General features: G+C 47.1%; 1 protein-coding gene across 5 annotated transcripts in view; it reads left to right on the plus strand.

Annotated features, from left to right (window-relative positions):
- Loxl2 (lysyl oxidase-like 2) overlaps positions 1–20,601 on the plus strand; it is an 87,143-nt gene that overhangs the window by 37,759 nt on the left and 28,783 nt on the right. For all 5 annotated transcript variants that reach the window (XM_006519745.2, XM_006519744.3, XM_006519747.2 and 2 more), the window contains exons 4-5: positions 14,189–14,400; positions 17,450–17,672. In XM_006519745.2, coding sequence (XP_006519808.1) covers positions 14,189–14,400; positions 17,450–17,672 — 435 coding nt within the window. The remainder of the gene's footprint in view (positions 1–14,188; positions 14,401–17,449; positions 17,673–20,601) is intronic.

Here is a 20,601-nt window from a genome sequence, read left to right on the forward strand (position 1 = left end):
GACTCCCACGAGAAAGAAAACACAGTCCTCAGTTGCTGGATAGACAAAGCATGTGTCACGAGGGACACTGGAGCATCGTGCCGAAGCCAAGGGCACAGATCCTGGTGAATTTGCAGTCACCCAGAGGGCTACAGAGCAGACATCTACTATGGCAGGCTAGATGATGGGCATGGCTTTTGAACTGCATGCTTTCCTAAATGGTCTCCTGTCATGCAGACCAGTTTGGTGACACAAGCCAGGGGGAGCCTACCTGCCCTAGCCACAGACACACAGGAATGAACCCTCAGTCAGTGAGCTGTCCTCCGGGACCTCCCTTCCATGCCCACTGAAAGTAGGTCATGTTAGCCCTAGATTCAAAAGGCCTAAGGAGAACACTGGAGTTGCAAGAAGATTCCTACATGCTGGGTTTCATGGTTAAAGCTCAGGCTTACGTGTAGCTCTGGTCTGACAAGGAGCCGCCCAGACCACCTACACAGGATGTTTGTGGGATGCTGGGAAGTTACTCCAAAATGCCTCGTGTCAGTAGCTGAAGTCATGGAAGCATTCCTCTTTGCTAAAGAAATGGCCCCTATTAAATCATTGTGGGTGAGAGAGTGAGCCATAGCTTTGATGGATATGCAGTTAGATGGTATTGCTGGACGCTCAGGATTCCCTGGAGGGCTGGTGACTAATTTTGTCTGAGCACAGCGAATGAGGTCTCCAGTGATGTGCCCTGGGTCTCTGTTCCTATCTGTATTGAAGCATGGAGAATCTGCCTGGAAACAAAAATGTGGACTGAAGAAATACTGAAAGATATCAAACTAGGAGGGATCACTGGAGTATACGAGGTGAAGAATTAGGAAGAGTGCAATAATAGGTCCCAAATGTGACAGCTATCTGCTTAAAATGTAAGGTGTGTTTTGGTTTGGGGTCAAAGGGACTTTGACTGGACAATCCAATATCTAGGTAGAAGAAATCAGGCGCAAGAATGCAGTCATGGGGGAATGAATGAAAGGCACTGATTTTTTTAATCCCTGCTAGCACTGTGTGACTGAACTCACTGGCTCAGTTCTGGGTCCATCTCTTAACCAGGTCACCCACAGCAGGGGCCAAAAGACATGTCTGGAAGCCATATCCTAGGAGGGAATGAAGACTTTTCTGTCAAGAAGAGATACTGGGGGAGGCTCTGTCAGTTCTTTTCAAATATTTAGAGTGCTACCATGGAGACAAATGTTTGCAGTTTGTTCCAACTCCCAGAGAAAGCTAAGGCAGAGAGGCAGGTGACGGGCGGGATGCAAGCTTGCGCTGAGGCAGTCCCCTGCCCCCAGACCCATCTTCCTCTGTGTGTAGTGAGCTTCTTATTGATGGAGGAGTTCAAGCAGAAACTCTCTGCCCCTCTGCCAGAAATACTGTAATCAGATTCCAAATGGGAAAGGGGCTAGGACTATGTGATTACAAAACTCTAAGCTCTCTTGTCACTTGGAAGCTGTGGATGAACATTCATTTCGTGTTAGAGGCATCTACGAGCCAAATGGGCATTGCTGGTGTGTGTGTCAACATGTGCAGAGAAATGATGGCGAACAGTACGTGTGCTGTGTGTTCAGGCCCCTCCTGGCCTCTTCTCGGGCCCCTCACAACCTTGACTTTGAAGCTAGGTATTGACCTTATGGACTCATTGATTGCCTGGAGGTCAGGAACAGATCTCAGTATGACAGATGACCCCCACAGGCTTGCATCTTCACAAGAGGGCTCCAGATAGCCCCAAGAATGGAGCAGAAGAAAACTGCACCTGTTTGGATGAGAGTTCCTCAGCAATGAATGTCAGAAGCATGCCTTGAGAGCTAGGGTTTGCTAGCTCCAACCCTAAGAACTGGGTGGTTAGAGTTAGGGCTAGGGCTAGAGCTAGGGCTAGGGCTAGGGCTAGGGCTAGGGCTAGGGCTATGGCTATGGCTAGGGCTAGTACTAGGGTTTGGGCTAGGAGTTAGGGCTCGGGGTTAGGGTTAGGGCTAGGGTTAAGTTAGGAAAATGTTGAAGCATATTTTACTTAATTGTCTTTCCCAGACTTCTCTGCCAGCTTGAGACACCTTTGGGACTTCTTGATACTGAATTTCTTTCCAGGGGAAGAAAAATAGCCCCTTACTTACAAAAAGACTCTACCAAGGAAAGCTCAACAGATTTGATGCTAAGGGCCCTGATGACTGCAGCCAGAACTATCCAGAACAATAGAACCATCAGTATCCATAGTAACTGTGCCTCTCTGTTATTGGCAAGGTTGTTCTCAGTACTTGTGGGGAGTAGGGGGAATCAGTTATGTTCAATATGAAAGCAAGCCTTGTAGACTATGAAATACTTATGGAAAAGTAGGTGACCAAAGTTCATGGTCGGGAGGAAGATTCCAGAGGCGTGAGTCACTAAGCCTGGAGCACTTGGTAGAATTTCTCTTACACTTTTGGTTTTCTTGAACACCTGTGTGCACTCTAGACATCCTCAGGGACAATGAAAGACTATATGACGATTTTACTACAGAAGCCCCATGAGGGAGTGTCTATCCCCCTCTCCAACACAGACAGTACACCATCTCAGCTTGCTGTAGATCCTTAGCTTCAGACCCTGTAGCTAAAGGTGAGAATTTCTAGTCTTAGGGAGACAAACTTGGGACTGTGTCCAAAATGGTTGACCTTTCTTGGGTCATCTGATATCACACTACAAAACATCTAATTGGCTGAATTTAGAGACAAATGAATCATGGATCCATCATTAAAACATTTTTGTTTTTGTTTTTTTAAATAAGGTAGGTGGGAGCAAAAAATGACATGTGCAATACAGATATTTTTAAATCCAAAAAGCAGAGCCCCCAGCAAACCTCTCAGGACGTCAGAACCTCTTAAACCAGGACACTTTGTTTCCTGTCTGTGGTGGTTGGAAAAAGCATTAGATAAGGAGAGATGGCAAATCCAGATGTCCTTCGGAGCAATCCTGCAGCTGGTACCAGTTCTTAGATCACATGCTTGTACAAGGCTTCTGCTGGGGCCTGTTAGATCAGGAAATGTGCGAGTCTGCAGTGTTTATCTCATGCCTTCCTTTCTACACAGTTCTTAAGGGCTCCTTCCCCAAAATAAAGTAAACAAGAGGTTGGAGATACAGCTCAGTTGGTAGAGTGCTTGCCTAACATGCATGAAGCCCAGGGTTCGACCCCCCAGCACCACATAAAACTAGGTATGATAGTAACACAAAGTAAGCAGGACAGACTAGAAATGCCATGGGATGGTACCTATTCTGAGGGATGCCCTGAGCCTCAGTATCATCGCTAAGACAGTAGGCAGCCCAAGACATCCTGAGTTGTCAACAGAGAGATGCTGCAGAGCCAGAAGGCCATCTATGTCCCTTGACTCTATGAGCTAACATTCTTCTGGAAAGATGGGGGGGCCTGAAAAATCCCCTTCCCACTTTTTCCCCTGTAACCACAGGGACTGGGCAATGAACCCAGGTTTTTATTAGTCACTCTCAGTGCCAGATGTTTCCATGTCTCCCTCCCAACCACAGCCTTATCTGCCTGCATCTGGAGGCCCAGAAAAAGGTCTCTAGAGAGATTTCCTGCAAAGGGGGCACTTCCCAGCTGGGTCTCTGATCTCAGCACCGGGGCAGAGGGGCAGCTTGTGTTTAAGAAAGGGGATCAGTTTCCATCTGGGTGTAGTTTGGAAGATTCCGTATAGCCTCCCAGCTAGTTTGGGAAAAGCTGAACGACTTCCCTCCTGCAAAAGAAAGAAGTTGACAATGGTGCTTTGTGCCTAACTCTTAGGAGGGGAATAGAAAGGGTTAAGCAGGGCACCCTCTGGGGGCTGAACTGGATGATCAGGTGTGGTTCTCTAGAATATTTCTTTTCCACCATTCTGTGAGCATGCATAGAAAGACATACAGGACCTTACTTTGCTCATAATCTGTGCTCTATTAACTGAGAACCATTATGTAGCTGGGACTGTTGGCTACCATAAGGTACACAAGACAATAAGCTGTAAGGTACCCCCCCCCCCCAGATTTTTTTTTCAACCAAAAATAGGTCACCATGTCTGAAAAGCAGAGGGTGTTTATGTGGCAAACAGAACCAAATATTTAAAATCTCACACATCTCAGCAAATCTGGAAACTTGGTTCTGGAGGGTTGCCCATGCAGCCCTTTGCAAAGCATAGATAGATACTGGTAGAAGAAGCCATGAGACCAAAGAAACAAACAGCATTGTAGTCACTAGACTGTGCAAGCAGTATGGTTTGCTTTAGATGTGATGAACCCATGAGCTGTATGTGCGCCAACTTTGAGAGCTGTGGATTGGACTGGAACATTGAATGGTGGTTTGGAGAAGAAATGAATGGGAGAGGTGGCGGGGAGGTTTGCATCTGTGGATGGGAGAAAGCCACTCAGATTCTGGGTCTGTAGCACTGTTCTCTGAGACTGTAGGGTAGCCTAGTGATGAGTATAGCTGGACTAGTAGAGTCCAAGCTGGCTCTGCCACATGCCCTAGAGTCCAGGTACATGAACCATGCTGGAAGATGAACACTGAATCTCTCCCTTCATCACCAAAAGGCTGTTGTAACAAGGATCTATTGGCTCATTCATTCTCTGAGACCTAGGCTGGGCACAAAGATGAAAGGGATTGATGGATAGTCTTGTTCTTCTTGAGCTTACTGTCTAGCAGTAGAGAAAGATGATTTCAGAACTCATTGCTTTGTTGCCATGGTGATGATTGCTATATACAATGAAAGGCCCAGCATAGGACTTGCTGAGTCTGTGGCCTCAGAACCCAGGCAAGGCCAGAGAAGCTGCTGGGCCACAAGGGGTTGGTGGCTGGAGCAGGTGTCTCGCCAGCTTCCTGCCTGCAGTAGGGCTGGCCTACTCTCTAAAGAAGCCTCTGTTACCTGCACACATTCTTCCAGGCTGGAAAAATGAAAGCATTTTCCAGCAGCGGTGCAGAGCTCCTGATTTATAGGAGGCCTAGCCAGACAGCCGGCTTGTTTCTCTAGTGGCGTCAGTATGAGTTCAGCTCTCCACACCGTCCCAACTGCATCCCCTTCACTCCCAGTTCAGTCCAGCGCAGAGCTGAGCAATGGAAACCACAGAGCAGGGCCTGGTAGTACAGGCCCGGGATCTCAGCTACTTGGCAGGCTGAGGTAGGAAGATTACAAGTTCAAAGACTTTCTGGGCTACAGAGTGAGTCAAAAGCTGGCCTAGACAACTTAGTGACACCCTGATTCACAAGAAAAAGTAAAAAGAAGACTAAAGATGTAGGTCAGTGGTGAAGTATTTGCTCAGTGGGTCTGATGTACCAGATTCAATCCCCTAGCACTGCAAAATGAGAAAGAAAGAAAATCACAGGCGGGGTGGTATATGGTGTAATCCCTAGTGAGCTAAAGTAGGAGGGTGGCAAGTTCAAGACCAGCCTGATTCATATAACAAGAGAGACCATGCCTCAAAGTAGATAGATAGATAGATAGATAGATAGATAGATAGATAGATAGATAGACAGACAGACAGATAATCACAGAAGCAACTTTCCTCTTCCTCTTTGTTCCACTGTCCCAGTCAGAATGTTACTGGCAATTTCTTAACATCTTAATTTCCAATTCAATTGTAAGTATTGAATAATAATACTTTAGGCAGATTCTTCTAACAACATTCACAGACAGTACCCACCTCCCTAGTCTATCTTTGCCTGTGCTGAACATCAGATGTTGTGGGATACTTTAGGCTAGACTATCTAACCAGTTAGCCCCAGGGATCTACCTGTCTCTACTTCCTCAACACTGGGCTCACAGTATGTGCTTCAGACATGTGTTCTGAAGAATCAACCCTGGGCCCCTATGCTTTCCCAGGAAACACTTAGCTAACTGAGCCACCTCACCAGCCCTTCTGTGTCCAGATCTTAGGAGAAAAGGAGATGAAATGTTGAACAGCTCAGGTATAAGAGGCACAGATGTTCTGTGTCTATTCACAGGTCCCACAAGAAGTGCTTGTGCTATGGTAAGAGGCAAGGACTGCCTGACTGTTAGACATTAAACAAAGACTAAAAAGAGTCTAATGAGGGGGCTGGCGGGATGGCTCAGTGGTTAAGAGCGCCGACTGCTCTTCCGGAGGTCCTAAGTTCAAATCCCAGCAACCACATGGTGGCTCACAACCATCCATTACGAAATCTGATACCCTCTTCTGGAGTATCTGAAGACAGCTACAGTGTACTTACATATAATAAATAAAAGAGTCTAATGATTTTCTTGGCTTTAGTACCACCATATTTAGCTAAGTTGCTCTCTTGTTACATCTTTTTAAAAAACAACATTGACTAATAAAAAAAAAAGTTTTTCTGTTTGTTTGCTACTGAGGGCCTCATACATGCTAAGCAAATGCTGTACCTCTAAACTACATGCCTGCTGTAGCCTCCTCCTCCTCCTCCTCCTTCCTTCTTTATTAAATTTTAAATTTTGAGACAGTGTCAATTGCTCAAGCTGGCTTTGGACTCTCTCTAAAGCCCAAACAAGCCTTGAACTTGCAGCCACCCTGCCTCAGTCTCCTGGTTATTAGGATCACAGGTCTACACCACCAGACCTATAAAAAGATGATGCACAGTCACAATCCTATTGGAAGATAAAATCATATGGAATAATAGAAAGCAACACAAAGTAACCTGTAATTGGGAGGGGGGCTGATGTAACAGTCATCTTGGAGGCTTACTGATGAATAAACTTGCCTTTTTCTAGTTCTTTCTGAACTCTTGGTGACTGGCTCAACTCAGCTTAAACTCCTCTTGAAGTTGACTGATTCAGTCTGGCTCCTCTTAGCTTCTATTGAATTGCTGTGCTTGGCTCAAACTAATTCTGTCAATTTGTTCTAATCTTCTGGCTCCTTCTTTTTGCAGGATATTTGATCACATTGTGAACCCCCAGATTGTGAACTAGAAAAAGCTGTTTCTTGTTGTGGTGTGGCTCAGCCCTAGCATACATTTTTAATCCAAGAGCTTTTGTAAACAGGATTAAATAAAGTCAACCCTAGGTCATGAGGCAGAGTAAGCAACCATTTGACAGGGAGTGAGCAAAAGAAAACACAGGAAGTAGAAAGGAGGGTCATTGAGTTGATGGTTATTTAAGATAGTGTAGAAAAAGGGGACTTTTTCCCTCTGGGATATCTGTAGAGTAGGAAGGTCAGCTGGGTGCTTTCTCTGCCTCAGTGAGCAAGGAGGCCTTCACCTAAGCATCTGGTTCCTAAGTCTTTATTGGTAAAATCAAACGTCTGGGATTTTGCTTTTTAAAAAACAGCACCTTCTTACTCTCTGGCTTCAGTTGCCTCTGCTGACCTGCACTGAACTACATGAGCTCATTAGCGAACTCCACTCCACGACACTGCACTCACTTCATTAATTCCCAGATGACTCAACTCCCAACTCACTGAAGAACTGAACTGAACTCTTTCACTCTCCCTGCACTGCTCTTAAACAACTTTTCTCCTGAGAGTTGGGCATATCCTATCACTGACTCATTCTGTCAAATCTTTCTCTGATTCATCACCTCAATTAGATGTCATTGTTAGGGATTAAAGGTGTACAAAATAATTCCAGCCAGAGGGATCAAAGGTGTGTGCTAAGGACAGCTCTGCATTCCAACCAGCTCACAGCAAACCTATATAGTCTTTGGATGTGATCAAAGCAGCAATGTTGCTGGATTAAAATTCCTCTATAGTAGCTAATATGAGCCAAGGACTACAGCTCAAATGAGGGCATCAGAAAGCAGATACTGGAGGAATTTTTTTTTAAAAGAATCTAATCTAAATGGGTGAGAGCGATATTTGGGGAATGCTGAACAGAAAGCTCAGCCAACAATTACTTGCCTCACAGGTATGAGGACCTTGGCTTGATCATGAGCAATCACATAAAAAAGATAGACATGGAAGCCCATGTTTCTAATCCTATGCTGTGGGGCAGAAACAAAAGGATCCCTGGGTCTTGCTGTCCAGCTGTTATAGCTGAATCAGCAAGTTTCAGGTTCAGTGAGTGAGTCTGTCAAAAAAAAAAAAAAAAAGATCGAGTACAAGATACCAGACTTTGACCTCTGGCTTTTACACACCTGGCAGCAAACATGCACAAACTCATATATACACTCATGCAAATAAATATTCTTAAAAACTGAAGAGATATTTGGATCAGGAAGAGTGTTTCGTGGAGAATGTGGTAAAGCTTCTGTCTCTACTAGCTTTATGACAGCAAGCAGCTTGCATGTCCAGTTGACCTGTATATCTCAGAGTCTTATGCAGGGCTTGGGACATAGTACCACTCTATAAACATATATGAAGGAATAAATGTATGTATGGGTTAATCAAGCAATCAATGTTTTGGGTTTTTTATTTTTTTGCTTTTTTATTTTTTTATTATTTTATTTATTTACATACCAAATGCTGCCCCCATCCCTCCTTCCAGAGTTTTTCCCCTATTCCCCCCCCCCTTCAACTCTGAAAGGGTGCTCCCGATACCCACCTCCCCTGGGGCATTACGTCTCTACAGGATTAGTCACCTCCTCTCCCACTGAGGCCAGACAAGGCAGTCCTCTGCTATATATGCCAATCAATATTTTTGGGTTTTGTTTGTTTGTTTGTTTGTTTGTTTAACCTGATTGTTAGTTGGAGAGAATTGCAGGGAATGGCTGAAGCCAGTGCCCTGGAGAAATCCAGGAATGTCTGAATGATACACAGTGGTCATTGTGAATGAAAGTAACAATGGACTGGATTGGAGACTGGCCATGTAGACATGTAGTGGATTGAGGTGGTAGAATTTTTTTATGATTATTGAAGGAATTTATTTAAATTAGAATAAAGTAGAAATATTGCTTATTGGATTGAAAAGAAGAGTAACCAGGCAATGTTCATAATATTGAAAAACACTGGTTTCAGGAGCTCAATATTTTATTGGTCTGTTTCAATTCAAAGCCAGTGAGGTGGTAGAATTTTAATGGCCTGTTTAAATATTCACAATTGTCCTGTGTCTTAGTTAAGGTTTTACTGCTGTGAACAGGTACCATGACCAAGGCAACTCTTATAAGGACATTTAAGTGGAGCTGGCTTTTGGGTTCAGAGTTTTGGTCCAATATCATCAAGGAGGGAGTATGGCAGCATCCAGGCAGGCATGATGCAGGGGGAGATGAGAGTTCTACATCTTCATCTGAAGGCTGCTAGGAGAAGACTGGTTTCCAGGAAGCTAGGATGAGGGTCTTAAATCCCACACCCATGCCCACAGTGACACACTTCCTCCAACAAGGCCACGTATCCTAATAGTGCCATTCCCTGGGCCAAGCACATACAAACCATCACATCCTACATGCTTATTTGGGCCACAGATGTGTAGATAGGAAATCAGTGCAGAAGAAGAGGTGTTGCTAGGGCCAATGGGCTATAGGAATGAAGAAGAGAGCAGAAGAAAGGGTGCAGGAAGTATAGTCTGCAAAGTTGGGCAAGAAGGACTCACTTGATGGCTGTCTGTATAAGGAAGAATTGTGGTTTCTGGGTTGGTTGTTATGAGATGTTGAGAAAGGGTTGGGGGAGACATGGGTCTGAATGTAACTGCCCACTTCAAAAAGAATAGTCAAATAAGGTGTGCTGCAGGCCTTTCAAGCAAGATGCAGAAACGTGTTAGCAATGGAGGACAGACCAAGTGACCGAGCTATCCCAACCAATGGTACATCCCAGGAGGATGTTGGCATAATGACATTTCCTCCACTCTGTCTGTAGCCCTGAGTGAATTCCAATAAGAGGTTAAATTAAGGCTTTCAGAACAGAGGGAAGAGATAAGGTACTAAGCTAAGATCTGCCTGGTTTTGCAGAGAGGTCATTTGCTCACTACAGAGTTTCCAGTCCCTCTAAAAAGGAGTTGGCTGCAAGCTGTGTGCTTCTTGCTTTGCCTCTCCTTGCCTCATACCCTGAGGTAGCTAACCTTTCCAAATGGGTGACTCCTCATGGGCAGAGACCCCAGATTACCACATTCCATGGCTTACAGGTCACCAGTAGATGCTGTGCCTGTTAAATGGTTCAAGGCATAAGTCTGATGTCCATTTCCTGGTCATTCACTCTACCCTCTTCCCACCAGCCCAGCAGCTACAGCATGGCAGGCTCCTGACCTCACTGTATCTTGGTTTCTTCTGCTGAGAATGTATGTTAGTCACTCCCAGGGCCTGCCTGAGAAGTAGGAATTAGTTCTGTGGGGAACAAGGGGAAAGGGTTCTACAAGACCCTGGAAGGGAAGCTTATTGGAGCTCTGGACACTTTGTTTTGGGCAAGAGGACCAGCATTTAGGTAAATATTTGTTAGAATTCAAGACATTCCAGGTCTTTAATCTACAAATTGGATCATTGAGATGGTCCAGTGATAAAGGCGCTTTCCTCAAAGCCTGATGACCCGAGTTTAATCCATAGGGCTATCCTCTATCCTCTGCACATGTTGTGGCATGCACACCCACATACACGTTCTCAACACATACATAAATAGACAAATAACTGTAACAAAACATTAACATATCTACGGGGGTGGGGGAGAAGGAACTACCCATTTTGATATTTCAAACAAACGTCTTTGGGAGCTGAAGTTCTGGGAAAAAGAAAATCCTTGTGGTTATGGAGGGATTCCACAGCAGTGAGGTAGGAGGGAGGAGGCGCGTGCAGGCATCTGCCTTCTAACCCTGAGGTTTCCCAGGACCTGAGGCAGCTGCAGAGCTCACATGAGCCCTGACTACGTGCCACCAAAGCTTGCCTGCCACTTCCTTGGCTCAATGACAAGAGCCACTCACTCATCCCTCACATCCACCATCCTCTGACTCATAGTCCTTCTGGGGACAGCCTTGAACTTCTAATATACACAGTGCCAGGCAGCCCTGAGGGGACCACCCAGAAGTCAGAGCTGCAGGCTAACCAGTATTAGAGTCACTACAATATTGGGCAAGAAAGGCGTGTAGAACAGATAGTGCTCAGAGACCAGTGGTCACTAACCCTGTAAGCTGGAATAGAGACAGCTCCGTTTTTATTTTTACCTGCTTATTAATAAGATCATAAAGTTAAACAAGTTGCCCAACCTCATCAAATTTTCTCATGTTCTTACCTGTAATCAGGGACGTGCCGTTTTGCTATCCTGTAGGTTTTGTGGGAGTTGTAGAAGGGAAGAGATGTAAGGTTCTGTTCACAGAGCCTCAAATGCAGTCGACTGATACTTGATTTGCAATGGCCTTTGCCATTAAAGAAGAAACAGGGCACAGAGCGGGCCACATAGGAGTCTGGTAAGGCCCGTGGACAACAGACTATATTCTGTTGAGTGAATACATGAACGAGTGGACAGCATGGATGGTTCTGGTCTTAATTACTTCTATTGCTTTGACAAAACATCACACCAAGGCAACTTACAAAGGAAAGTGTTTCACTAGGCTTACGGTTTTGGGGAGTTATTGTTCATGACGACAGAGCAAAGGTACAGCAGCAGGACAAGCTGAGAGCTCACATCTTGATCAACAGATAGGAGACCAGAGGGAGGCACAATAGGAATGGCAGGAGTCTTTTGAAACCTCAAGCCTGACCTAAGTGACACACTTCCTCCAAGGAGGCCACACCTCCTAGTCCTTCCCATATGGTTCCACCAACTGAGGATCAAATAGTCAAATGTGAACCATTCCTTTTCAAACCACCGCAATACCTGCCAGAGGGACTTGATTCTACAGGTAAAGATAGATGCTCTACCTCAGAAAAATGAGTGTGGAGCCCATTCTGACTGCTTGCTTTCTTTAACTGTTGCAGGGATTGAATCTGTTTCTCTCTTCTCCTTCCTCAGGTACATATTCTGTACACACAAAGACATATACAGACCATCATAAACCACCATACACATATATGAACAAAGACTCACATGACATGCAGCCTTGTACCATATACATACAAATGTACACAAATTCACAGGCATAGTACTAGCTCCCAGATACACAATGACAGATTTAAATTTGTGGATACTTAGACACCATGAAGATATGTGTTCCTTACACGCATACACATGTACCATTATGCACATGTATGTGCATCACACAGACACACATGTATGGGTTGAGCTGGGAGAGGAATGAAGACAATGACAGCTAAGGCTTACCCTGGGGCTCACTATCTTTGCTGTGAAGCCCACAGGTTGGCCAATGGGTTGTATCCTGTCCTAAATCAAGGCAAGAAAGGAGATCAATGTTCCAACAAGCATGACTGTTCATGGCCTCAGGCCCTGTGCAGATTCCGTGTCAGGGTGGCTGCTGGGCTTCCCAGCCAGCTATTCCCTCTATAGTTCCATGGTATAGGGATCATACCTCCCATCCATAAGGTTCTACGACTGCTGACAGCCAAGAAAAGATCTGTGAATGGAATCTGTCGGCTGTGCTAGCCGTGGATGAGTGGGACAACCATAACTCTCCTACTGGGCATGAGGCATCCACACTGGGTGCCAGGAGCCTCCTGCTGTGGGAAGAGGCAGGGAGGGGTTGGATTAGCCCTCAGGCCACTTCTTGGCTCATCACTGCCCATGTGTCTAGGTTGCACGAGTCCTGTGGGCTGATGAGAGCTGTAAAGGATCCACTCAGGGGAAAACATAATCCTACCCCAGCAGCGTTCCTTCCGCTTGGTGTGGAGGGAGCTGGGGCCAAATGCCATCCCTCTCGGCTGGCTGCATACTTTCCACTGTTGTGCAGAACCTGTGGAGTGAGGCCTGGCTCTGGACTCTGAAGCCTGTGGCGGGAGACATTAATCCCTGGGCACCCAAATAATGGCTCTGTTCAATCTCTGACTCATTTGCATTCTGGCTGGACAGGGCACTTGGGTCACTGGAGTCTTCCTTTCTGCTTGGCCCTTACCAGCCCCACCTCTCCCTCCCTGGCCCTGCTCAGCGTGTGTCTGAGGTGTGGCTCGGGGTGGCCCGAGGAAGCAATTAGAATTACTAGCTTTTGCATCTGTAAATTGTAGACAGTGGCAATAAACCACATTAGCCTACTTAAGGGTTAGATAAGAGGCTGCACGGGAAGTGTTTGACATAAACGTGCTAAGCATGTTAACAGCTGTTGATATCATATGCTGGTCCATTGTACCAGGGTGAATTGGAGCTGGGGACACTGAGCAGGGAGGGAGGCGTAGCTGGAATCATCCTGGAAAGATTGTGGACATCGATAACTTAGACAGCTGCCTGTTATAGAAAAAAAAGGGCCTGGTTGAGGAGCAAGTAGAGATAAGTGCTTTAGACAGGACTCTCTGGCTAGTCCCGTGGCAGGCAGAGGCAGGGACTCTTGCAAGGTATGCCGATGGCTCCAAGGGGGACAAGGGTAGAGAACTGGAAGTGAGACATTCTGGGTTTGAACATTGGTGTGCTATGCCTTGGAGAAGCATGAAAAGTGTCAGGGTAACTATGAGGGCCCTTCCCTGGTCATTTCTCTCCCCGTTGCCTCTGAAGGCTTCACTTCTCACACAAGGCCATTCCAACTGGGTGTCCTGGAGCAGAGGATACCCCGGAATGGGTACTTCCTCCAGTGCCTTCTCCTCTAGTCTGCTTCCTTCAGAAGCGTCCTGACAATGAGTCCCTCCCAACCCAGACCCAAACTGCTACCCTCACTGACCCAGAAAGATTGGAAGGCAGCTTTCTAAGGGACTCAAGACATGCAAAATCTTGCCTTGCCACAGCCAAATAATCATCCCCTGCTCTATTTAGCTCACAGCTCCCCAGGTTCGAGGCTCCCCTACACACGACATGCTCAACACTGGGTGGCTTTGCTTCTTTTCCCGTAAGCCCCGAACCCTCATTTTGAGATTATGAAAAGATGAAGACTTGCTCCCTTATGCGTTTACATTTAAAGCCCATACAGGAAGAATCTACTACCTGTGGCTTCCCACATTTTATTAGAGGAAAATGGGGAGCTTGGGGGTGGGGAGAGGGCTCAAGACTTCTTAGAGAACTCCAAGTCATCAAGTGTGGTGGTGCCTGCTACCACACTACCTCCCAATGTATAACAACTGGTAGTGCTATGTGCCCACTGGGAGAACGTGGGCCCCTCTGTAGAGCCTGGAGAAAGGTGGGCCAGCAGAAATCAGTCTGTGGTTCCTGAGGAAGGAATTGCTCTCTGGCACCTGTCCAGGGTCAGACTCTTGTCATAAACCCCTGACCTTCCACATCTCCTTCTTCACAGAGCCTAAATATACAGGTGGAAGACATCCGGATTCGGCCCATCCTTTCTGCCTTTCGCCATCGCAAGCCTGTGACAGAGGGCTACGTGGAGGTGAAGGAGGGCAAGGCTTGGAAGCAGATCTGCAACAAACACTGGACAGCCAAGAATTCCCACGTGGTCTGTGGCATGTTCGGCTTCCCTGCAGAGAAGACCTACAACCCCAAAGCCTATAAGTAAGAGGGGAGAACCAGTTGGGGCGGGGCTTCCTATTCTTGTGGTGTCAGTACAGTCCTAGTGAGGGCCCATTTCACTGCCTGCTTAGCCTTGCTTCTAAGTAACTCACTCCTGAGGGGAGCAAGAGAGATGATGGATCTAATGCAGCTTATAGGAAGGCTTACCCATAAGGCACCAAGTGCTCCAGCCCAGGGAAATCCCACCGTTAGTTCCAGCAGCCACTGGGGAATGTATAGACTCTGTAAGCGCAATACATAGGTTGTCCAAGGAGAGTTTTAGCTAAAGTTCATCTCACGTGGACCCAATAGACTCCTATCCCTTTCTTGGGTAATTTTTCCCCAGGTTTAGAAAGTATAGCTGGATCAGACACACTGAGCCCCTGGCAGGCTCTCACAAAATCGAGCTTTCCCTTGGCTGGGGAGAAGCCACTGGGACTCTCTATGCTTCAACAGCAACTCAAACTCATTAACTGCTGCAGCCCTGCTGGCTTCCAGCTTGGCAGAAGGCTGTCCCTAACCTCAGTCATCCAGGCCTGGGGGCGGCCGGTGCTTCCCTTCCCCTCACTACATCTCTTGATTCTCTTGGGCCAGCTCAGCCAATACATGAGTAACTAAGATGGAGATGGGGGTGGGGTGGTGCTCAGGCAGCTGGATGCCTGTGGAGGGTCCTGGTGGGAGGCACATTCCTGAGAGCTGATGTAAGACAGAAGCAGGGCTGTCTGGGGGAAGACTGGACAGGTCTGAGGCAGCCCTATATGCCGGGTGAGAGAGGGTGGTGCTCACCAACAGCTGGAAACAGATGGGCTTTCCTAAGCCAGCGGTGGGTTCAGTGTGCTCTGACCTGGAACAGCTAATGCTCCCCTGAGCGTATTCTCCGGCACATGTGTGGAAGGGGGGTGAGGTTTCTCAGTGCTAGGGGCCTCACAGGAAGTGGGGAGGGGGAGCTGCACTGGAATTAATAACAGCCCCCTTGTAGGCATCTCTACTGTATGATGTCATTGTGGTGAACACACATCCTGAACTATCAGATATACTGTGTATTTTAGATATTTGAGTGCTTGTACCCACGGCTGTGCTAGAATTGTTCCAAGACACACATTTTGGTAAAAGGGAGACAATAATGACATCTAAAGAATTTGTTCTTTCTCTGTGTTCACATATCATTCACCCCAAGAAAAGGCAGATGTTGGACCGGCAAGGACAGACCTCACATCTGTCCCTTCCAGGGTCTCCTTGTCACATAGCCGCCTCTGTCAGGGTAGCAACAGTCAGCTTCCTCGAGCATCTCTCTGAGTCCTGCCCAGGGGCAAGCACACAAGCTCTAAAAAGCTGGACAGTCTCAGAGGACCAGTGTCCTCCGGCATACCTCTTTAAACCGCACGATTATTCATAGCCTGGTGTTCCATCAGACAGTCCTCATCGCCTCAGCAAGGATTCTTCCTCTCTCTTTTGTAATTTATTTATTTTTGTTTTATGTGCATTGCTGTTTTGCCTTCATGTATGTGGTGTGAGGGTATCAGATCCCCTGGAGCTGGAGTTACAGACAGTTGTGAGCTGCCATGTGGGTGCTGGGAATTGAACTCGGGTCCTCTGGAAGAGCTGTCAGTCCTCCTAACTGCTGAGCTGATGGACCCTACCTCTTACCCCCTTCTTTTTCTCCTTCAACCATTTTATTAGTTTCTTTCTTTAATATTCTCTCTCTCTCTCTCTCTCTCTCTCTCTCTCTCTCTCTCTCTCTCTGTGTGTGTGTGTGTGTGTGTGTGTGTGTGTATACATGCCTGCAAAGGATAGGGGCATCCGGTTCTCTCTAGAATTAGAGTAAACAAGTGTGGTACTAGAAACCAAATTCGGGTCCTGTACAAGAGCAGTGCATGTCCTTAGCCTCTAAGCCATCTCTCTGTCCTCTAACATCTCTCTTCAGTATGACAAAAATACCAAAGTGCTGCAACTCAAGGAAGGAAGGCTCTTTTGGCTCACGGTTAGGGAGGGCACAGTCCTTCCTGGTGGGGAGGGCATGGTGGAGTTCACTGGCAGGGGTGTGTATCTGGGTCTCCTCACATCTCTGAGGATCAGGAGCAGAGAGAGCAGAAGAGAGTCCAGGTTATAACTCTGACCATCCCTCCTGCAGAGACCCACCTTCTCCTGCTAGGCCCTACCTCTCAAAACAGAGCCTCCAGCAGGGGACCAAACATTCCAACACATGAGCCTCTGGGGGACATTTCACATTCAATCCACATCACTACTATAGTCTTTATTCATTTCAAAAACCACTGCCCTGGATCTGTGCACTGTTTTAAGTGTTTGTCAGCATTTGGTCAGTTAACTGACACCATGCGATGGTAATTCCTCCATCTGAATATTCACCTGCACTTGAGAGATAACCCATCTAGTTACAGTTTCAACCAAAGCTAAGGCGAGAAAATCCTCCCTTGGGTTTTAATCTTTCATACAACAGTGTTCTAATTCATAGAAAAGATGGAGTCCAAGCCAGGGAAATATGCATCTGTAGATTTAGCTGTGAGTCCCTGTTACCAGAATTTCAAGATATCTTTGCTCTGGGAGGTGGGTCTTTCTTCTGGTACTAGCGCTCTTGCCATGAGCCATCAACTCTCTCAGCACAGTTCTTCCTCCTGCTGTCCCAGTCCCTAACTTTCACTCACCAATACAGTAGTGCTATGGGTTGACTGTCCCCTCTACTACAAATTGCACTGTAATTAACAGTATTTAGAAGTGGCACTTTGGCAGGGAGTTAGGTTGTAAAATCTCTGTCCCTGAATGGACTGAACCAATACTATTTTCATGGGACTGGCTTAGTTGTGTTATCATTTGGCTGTTGCTTTAAGAAAGGGGCTTTTATAAACCACTATCCTTTAACTGTTATACTTTTAAAATGAAAATAAAGGCAGGAGTGTTGGTGCATGCCTATAATCCAGCCCAGGGGTGGGAGAGGCCAGGGAGACTGCATTGTGGGAAATGGACCTGCTAGGTAGGAAGGAAGCAGGTGACTGCTAGGATGCCCTAGTTGCCCAACACTTCCCTTTCCCTGCAGAACCTTTGCCTCGCGGAGGAAGCTGCGTTACTGGAAGTTTTCTATGAACTGCACGGGCACTGAAGCGCATATCTCCAGCTGCAAGCTGGGCCCTTCCGTGACCCGGGACCCTGTGAAGAACGCCACCTGTGAGAACGGGCAGCCAGCTGTGGTCAGTTGTGTGCCTAGCCAGATCTTCAGCCCCGATGGACCCTCAAGGTTCCGGAAAGCCTACAAGCCAGAGGTAAGGGCTGGGCAGAAGGTACAGGCACTTGGCCATTAACCGGGGTCATCATTAGATAGGGAACAGGAGAGAGAATGTCACTAGCCAGCACAGGCTCTTTATCCTCAGTTCACTGAGTCAGCGTGAGAGAGAGATACGGAGTAGCCAGCCAGGGGCCTTGTGCTCCTGTAAAGTTCCTGAAGGAGAAAACATCCAGGACTCTGGAGCTGTAGGAAGAAGGATGCAGCTCTCCAAGGCACATGGCATCAGCTACGTTTTTTCTAACCCATTTGGGCTTATCTCACAAAAGAAAAGCTAACTTAAGTGCAAAAAGCTTTCACCCATTAGTCATCTGTCTGCTGGCCACATTATCATTACAGGAATGGCTTCTTGATTTGTATAGAGGGTGTGTGAGACTAACTGGGCTGGGGACAGGGGACAGCGAGGGATATTTTCCCATATAAATTAGATCCTCCACTTCAGCTGACTGATTTCCCCAGAACAAGTGAGTGACCCAATCAGGGCAGACCGATCCTCTGAAAAAGAAAGGGTCTCTAAATCTGTCTTCCCTCCATAGTCATGTAGAGGTTTTATACACACACACACATGTATGTGTATATATATATATTCTTCTTTCTCTCTCTCTCCCTCCCTCTCTCCTTCCATGTGTGTGTGTGTGTGTGTGTGTGTGTGTGTGTGTGTGTGTGTGTGTGTTTGTGTGTTGGGGATATGTATGTTTTGGAGATGTGTCTATGTGTGTGGTTAAGATGCACACATGTTGTTGGGTATTGGATGTTTGTGATCATAGACTAGGATTTGAGTCACAGGCTTGATAAAACTTCCATCATGGGCTGAGTCCCCAGACTGTTTAAGATCTGTGTACTCAGAAGATATCATGTTGGCAGAGTGAGTTCCATGCCAGAGAAGAAGAGGGGAGAAAGGGGGATGAAGAGGGATGGAAGTTGGGGAAACAGTAGAAATGCCTCTGCAAACCAATAATAGCTGTGTCTCCTTTCCCTTCTCTTCCTCCTGCCTACCCTTTTCCTCAGCTACCTCTGAGGTGCCCCACAGAGATAGGAAATCAGAGGGAAGGTTGCCTCCAATTAACCATCCTGGGTGCCTCACTCAGGCTGGGAGGTGTTTGAATAAAAGTCCCAGCAGTAGTGAGAGGAGTGAAAGGCATGCTGGGAGCCCAGGCTTCTGCCCAGACTTTGGGAATGACTTAAAGGGGCCTCCTAACTTTCTGGTATTTCTGGGAAACAGTGAGCTTGGCCTTCTCAATCCCCTCAGGGGACCATGGAAGTGCAGATAGATATGTGACTACTTTATCAGATACCCTAGCTCTGTGTTACAGGCATAGCTGGACAGTGCTACTTCTAGGACCCAGTCTGCCCTGCCTGAACCTTCCCCTCCCCTGCCCCTCATTCTGATGACCTCATCCTTCCTCCTCCCCATACCCCCCCCAGTCCCCCCCCCCAGCTTTCCCTGTCACCCAGGGTTCCAGATCCTACTGTTTTGGAATTCCTCTGCTGTTCTGTGTAAAGGGAAGGAGTCAAGTTCATACCAAACCAATGAACGAAGTGGGAGGCTGACCTCATATTTTCCTTGGTTTGTGTCTTCACTCCGTGGCCAGCTGGATCGCCACCTGGCCACTTCCAGGGTCTGTGGCTAGGCTATCTGATATTCTGTCTCCATCTAGCTGTGGTCAGGATGGGGGCTCCACGTGAGGGGACGGGGGCTGTGTCCCACTCATGAGCTTGGGAAGGAGGTCACGTTTTACTGAAAACAGAGGCTGTAGCCAGCGGTTTTCCTCACTGTGCTCTGCTTTCTGAAGTAAGAATCAAAGTTTCTGAAGTCACTCAGTGTTTTACACTCACCTACCCTCCCTTCCTTTTCACACTAGTGCCGAGCTCAGCAGTCCCTTAGGGACTCCGGGTGGTCTCACAGCAGCCTCCCTTATGAGGCTAGCCCCAAGACATTGAGAGGAAGCCAGGGGTGACTGGAGAGTAAAGAGATAGGCTCTTACTTGGTGTCTTTCTCCTTGAGGTGGCAGAGGGCTTGAACCCTTGAAATATACCACCTTCAGGCAGGCCTGTCTCATCCTGGCCAGCAGTACTTGAGCTGAAGGAAGTCACAGGCTGGGGACCACATAAGTTTCAGTAGAATAAGGTCTCTGGTCTGATCTGCCTACAGTGGCTTCATATAGCCCTCCATTGAGTATCAACAGTAACTCAGAGCCTTGCAGACACACACACACGCATGCACACACACACACACACACACACACACACACGGTGTGCACAAATGAGTGTGTACATGTGCATAGAAACTGGGGCAAAGCTGCTGTATAGACAGGCGAGGCCAGCGCCTAACCCTCTAGATATAATCCCCAGGCTTCATGAAACATGCAGGGGATGGGTCTGACTCCTGGGTAATTCCTGAAGTCCCAGAAGGGGGCTGAGGCTTCTAGACAATGAGTAAGATTAGGGGCATTTAAACTACCATCTCCTCCCTCTCTGTCCTCTCTGCCCTCTCTGAATGTCTGGACAGTCTGCGTCTTGTAATCTGGACTTAGATGCCTTCTGGTCTTAACTAGGAAGGCTCCCTGTCCCTTGCAGCGCCCCTGCTCTGAGTCATGTCCTGATTAGTCTCGATTAGGTCTGACTTTCCTGGTAAGGCCTCGGTTTTTCACTCTGTCTTGCTACTTCCTGTGGGCTCCCCTTTGCCTCCCTCTCTATGAGCAGAATTACTGCTTGCATTTGGCTCCTCACCAAGGGGTCTCCCTGCAGGACTAGACTGTAAGGCTCTATTACAAGCAGTGGAAAATAAAGATTCGCTTGTAATCTGTGGGCTTGGAAACTTCCATGTACAGTAGCTCTAACACTGGAAGTTCCAGAACTGGAGATAGGAAGCTTGCCGCTGACAGTGGGATGGAGGAGTCAAATGTGGG

The sequence above is a fragment of the Mus musculus genome, chromosome 14, assembly GCF_000001635.26.
Source record: "Mus musculus strain C57BL/6J chromosome 14, GRCm38.p6 C57BL/6J".
In the NCBI taxonomy this organism is placed as follows: Eukaryota; Metazoa; Chordata; class Mammalia; order Rodentia; family Muridae; genus Mus; species Mus musculus.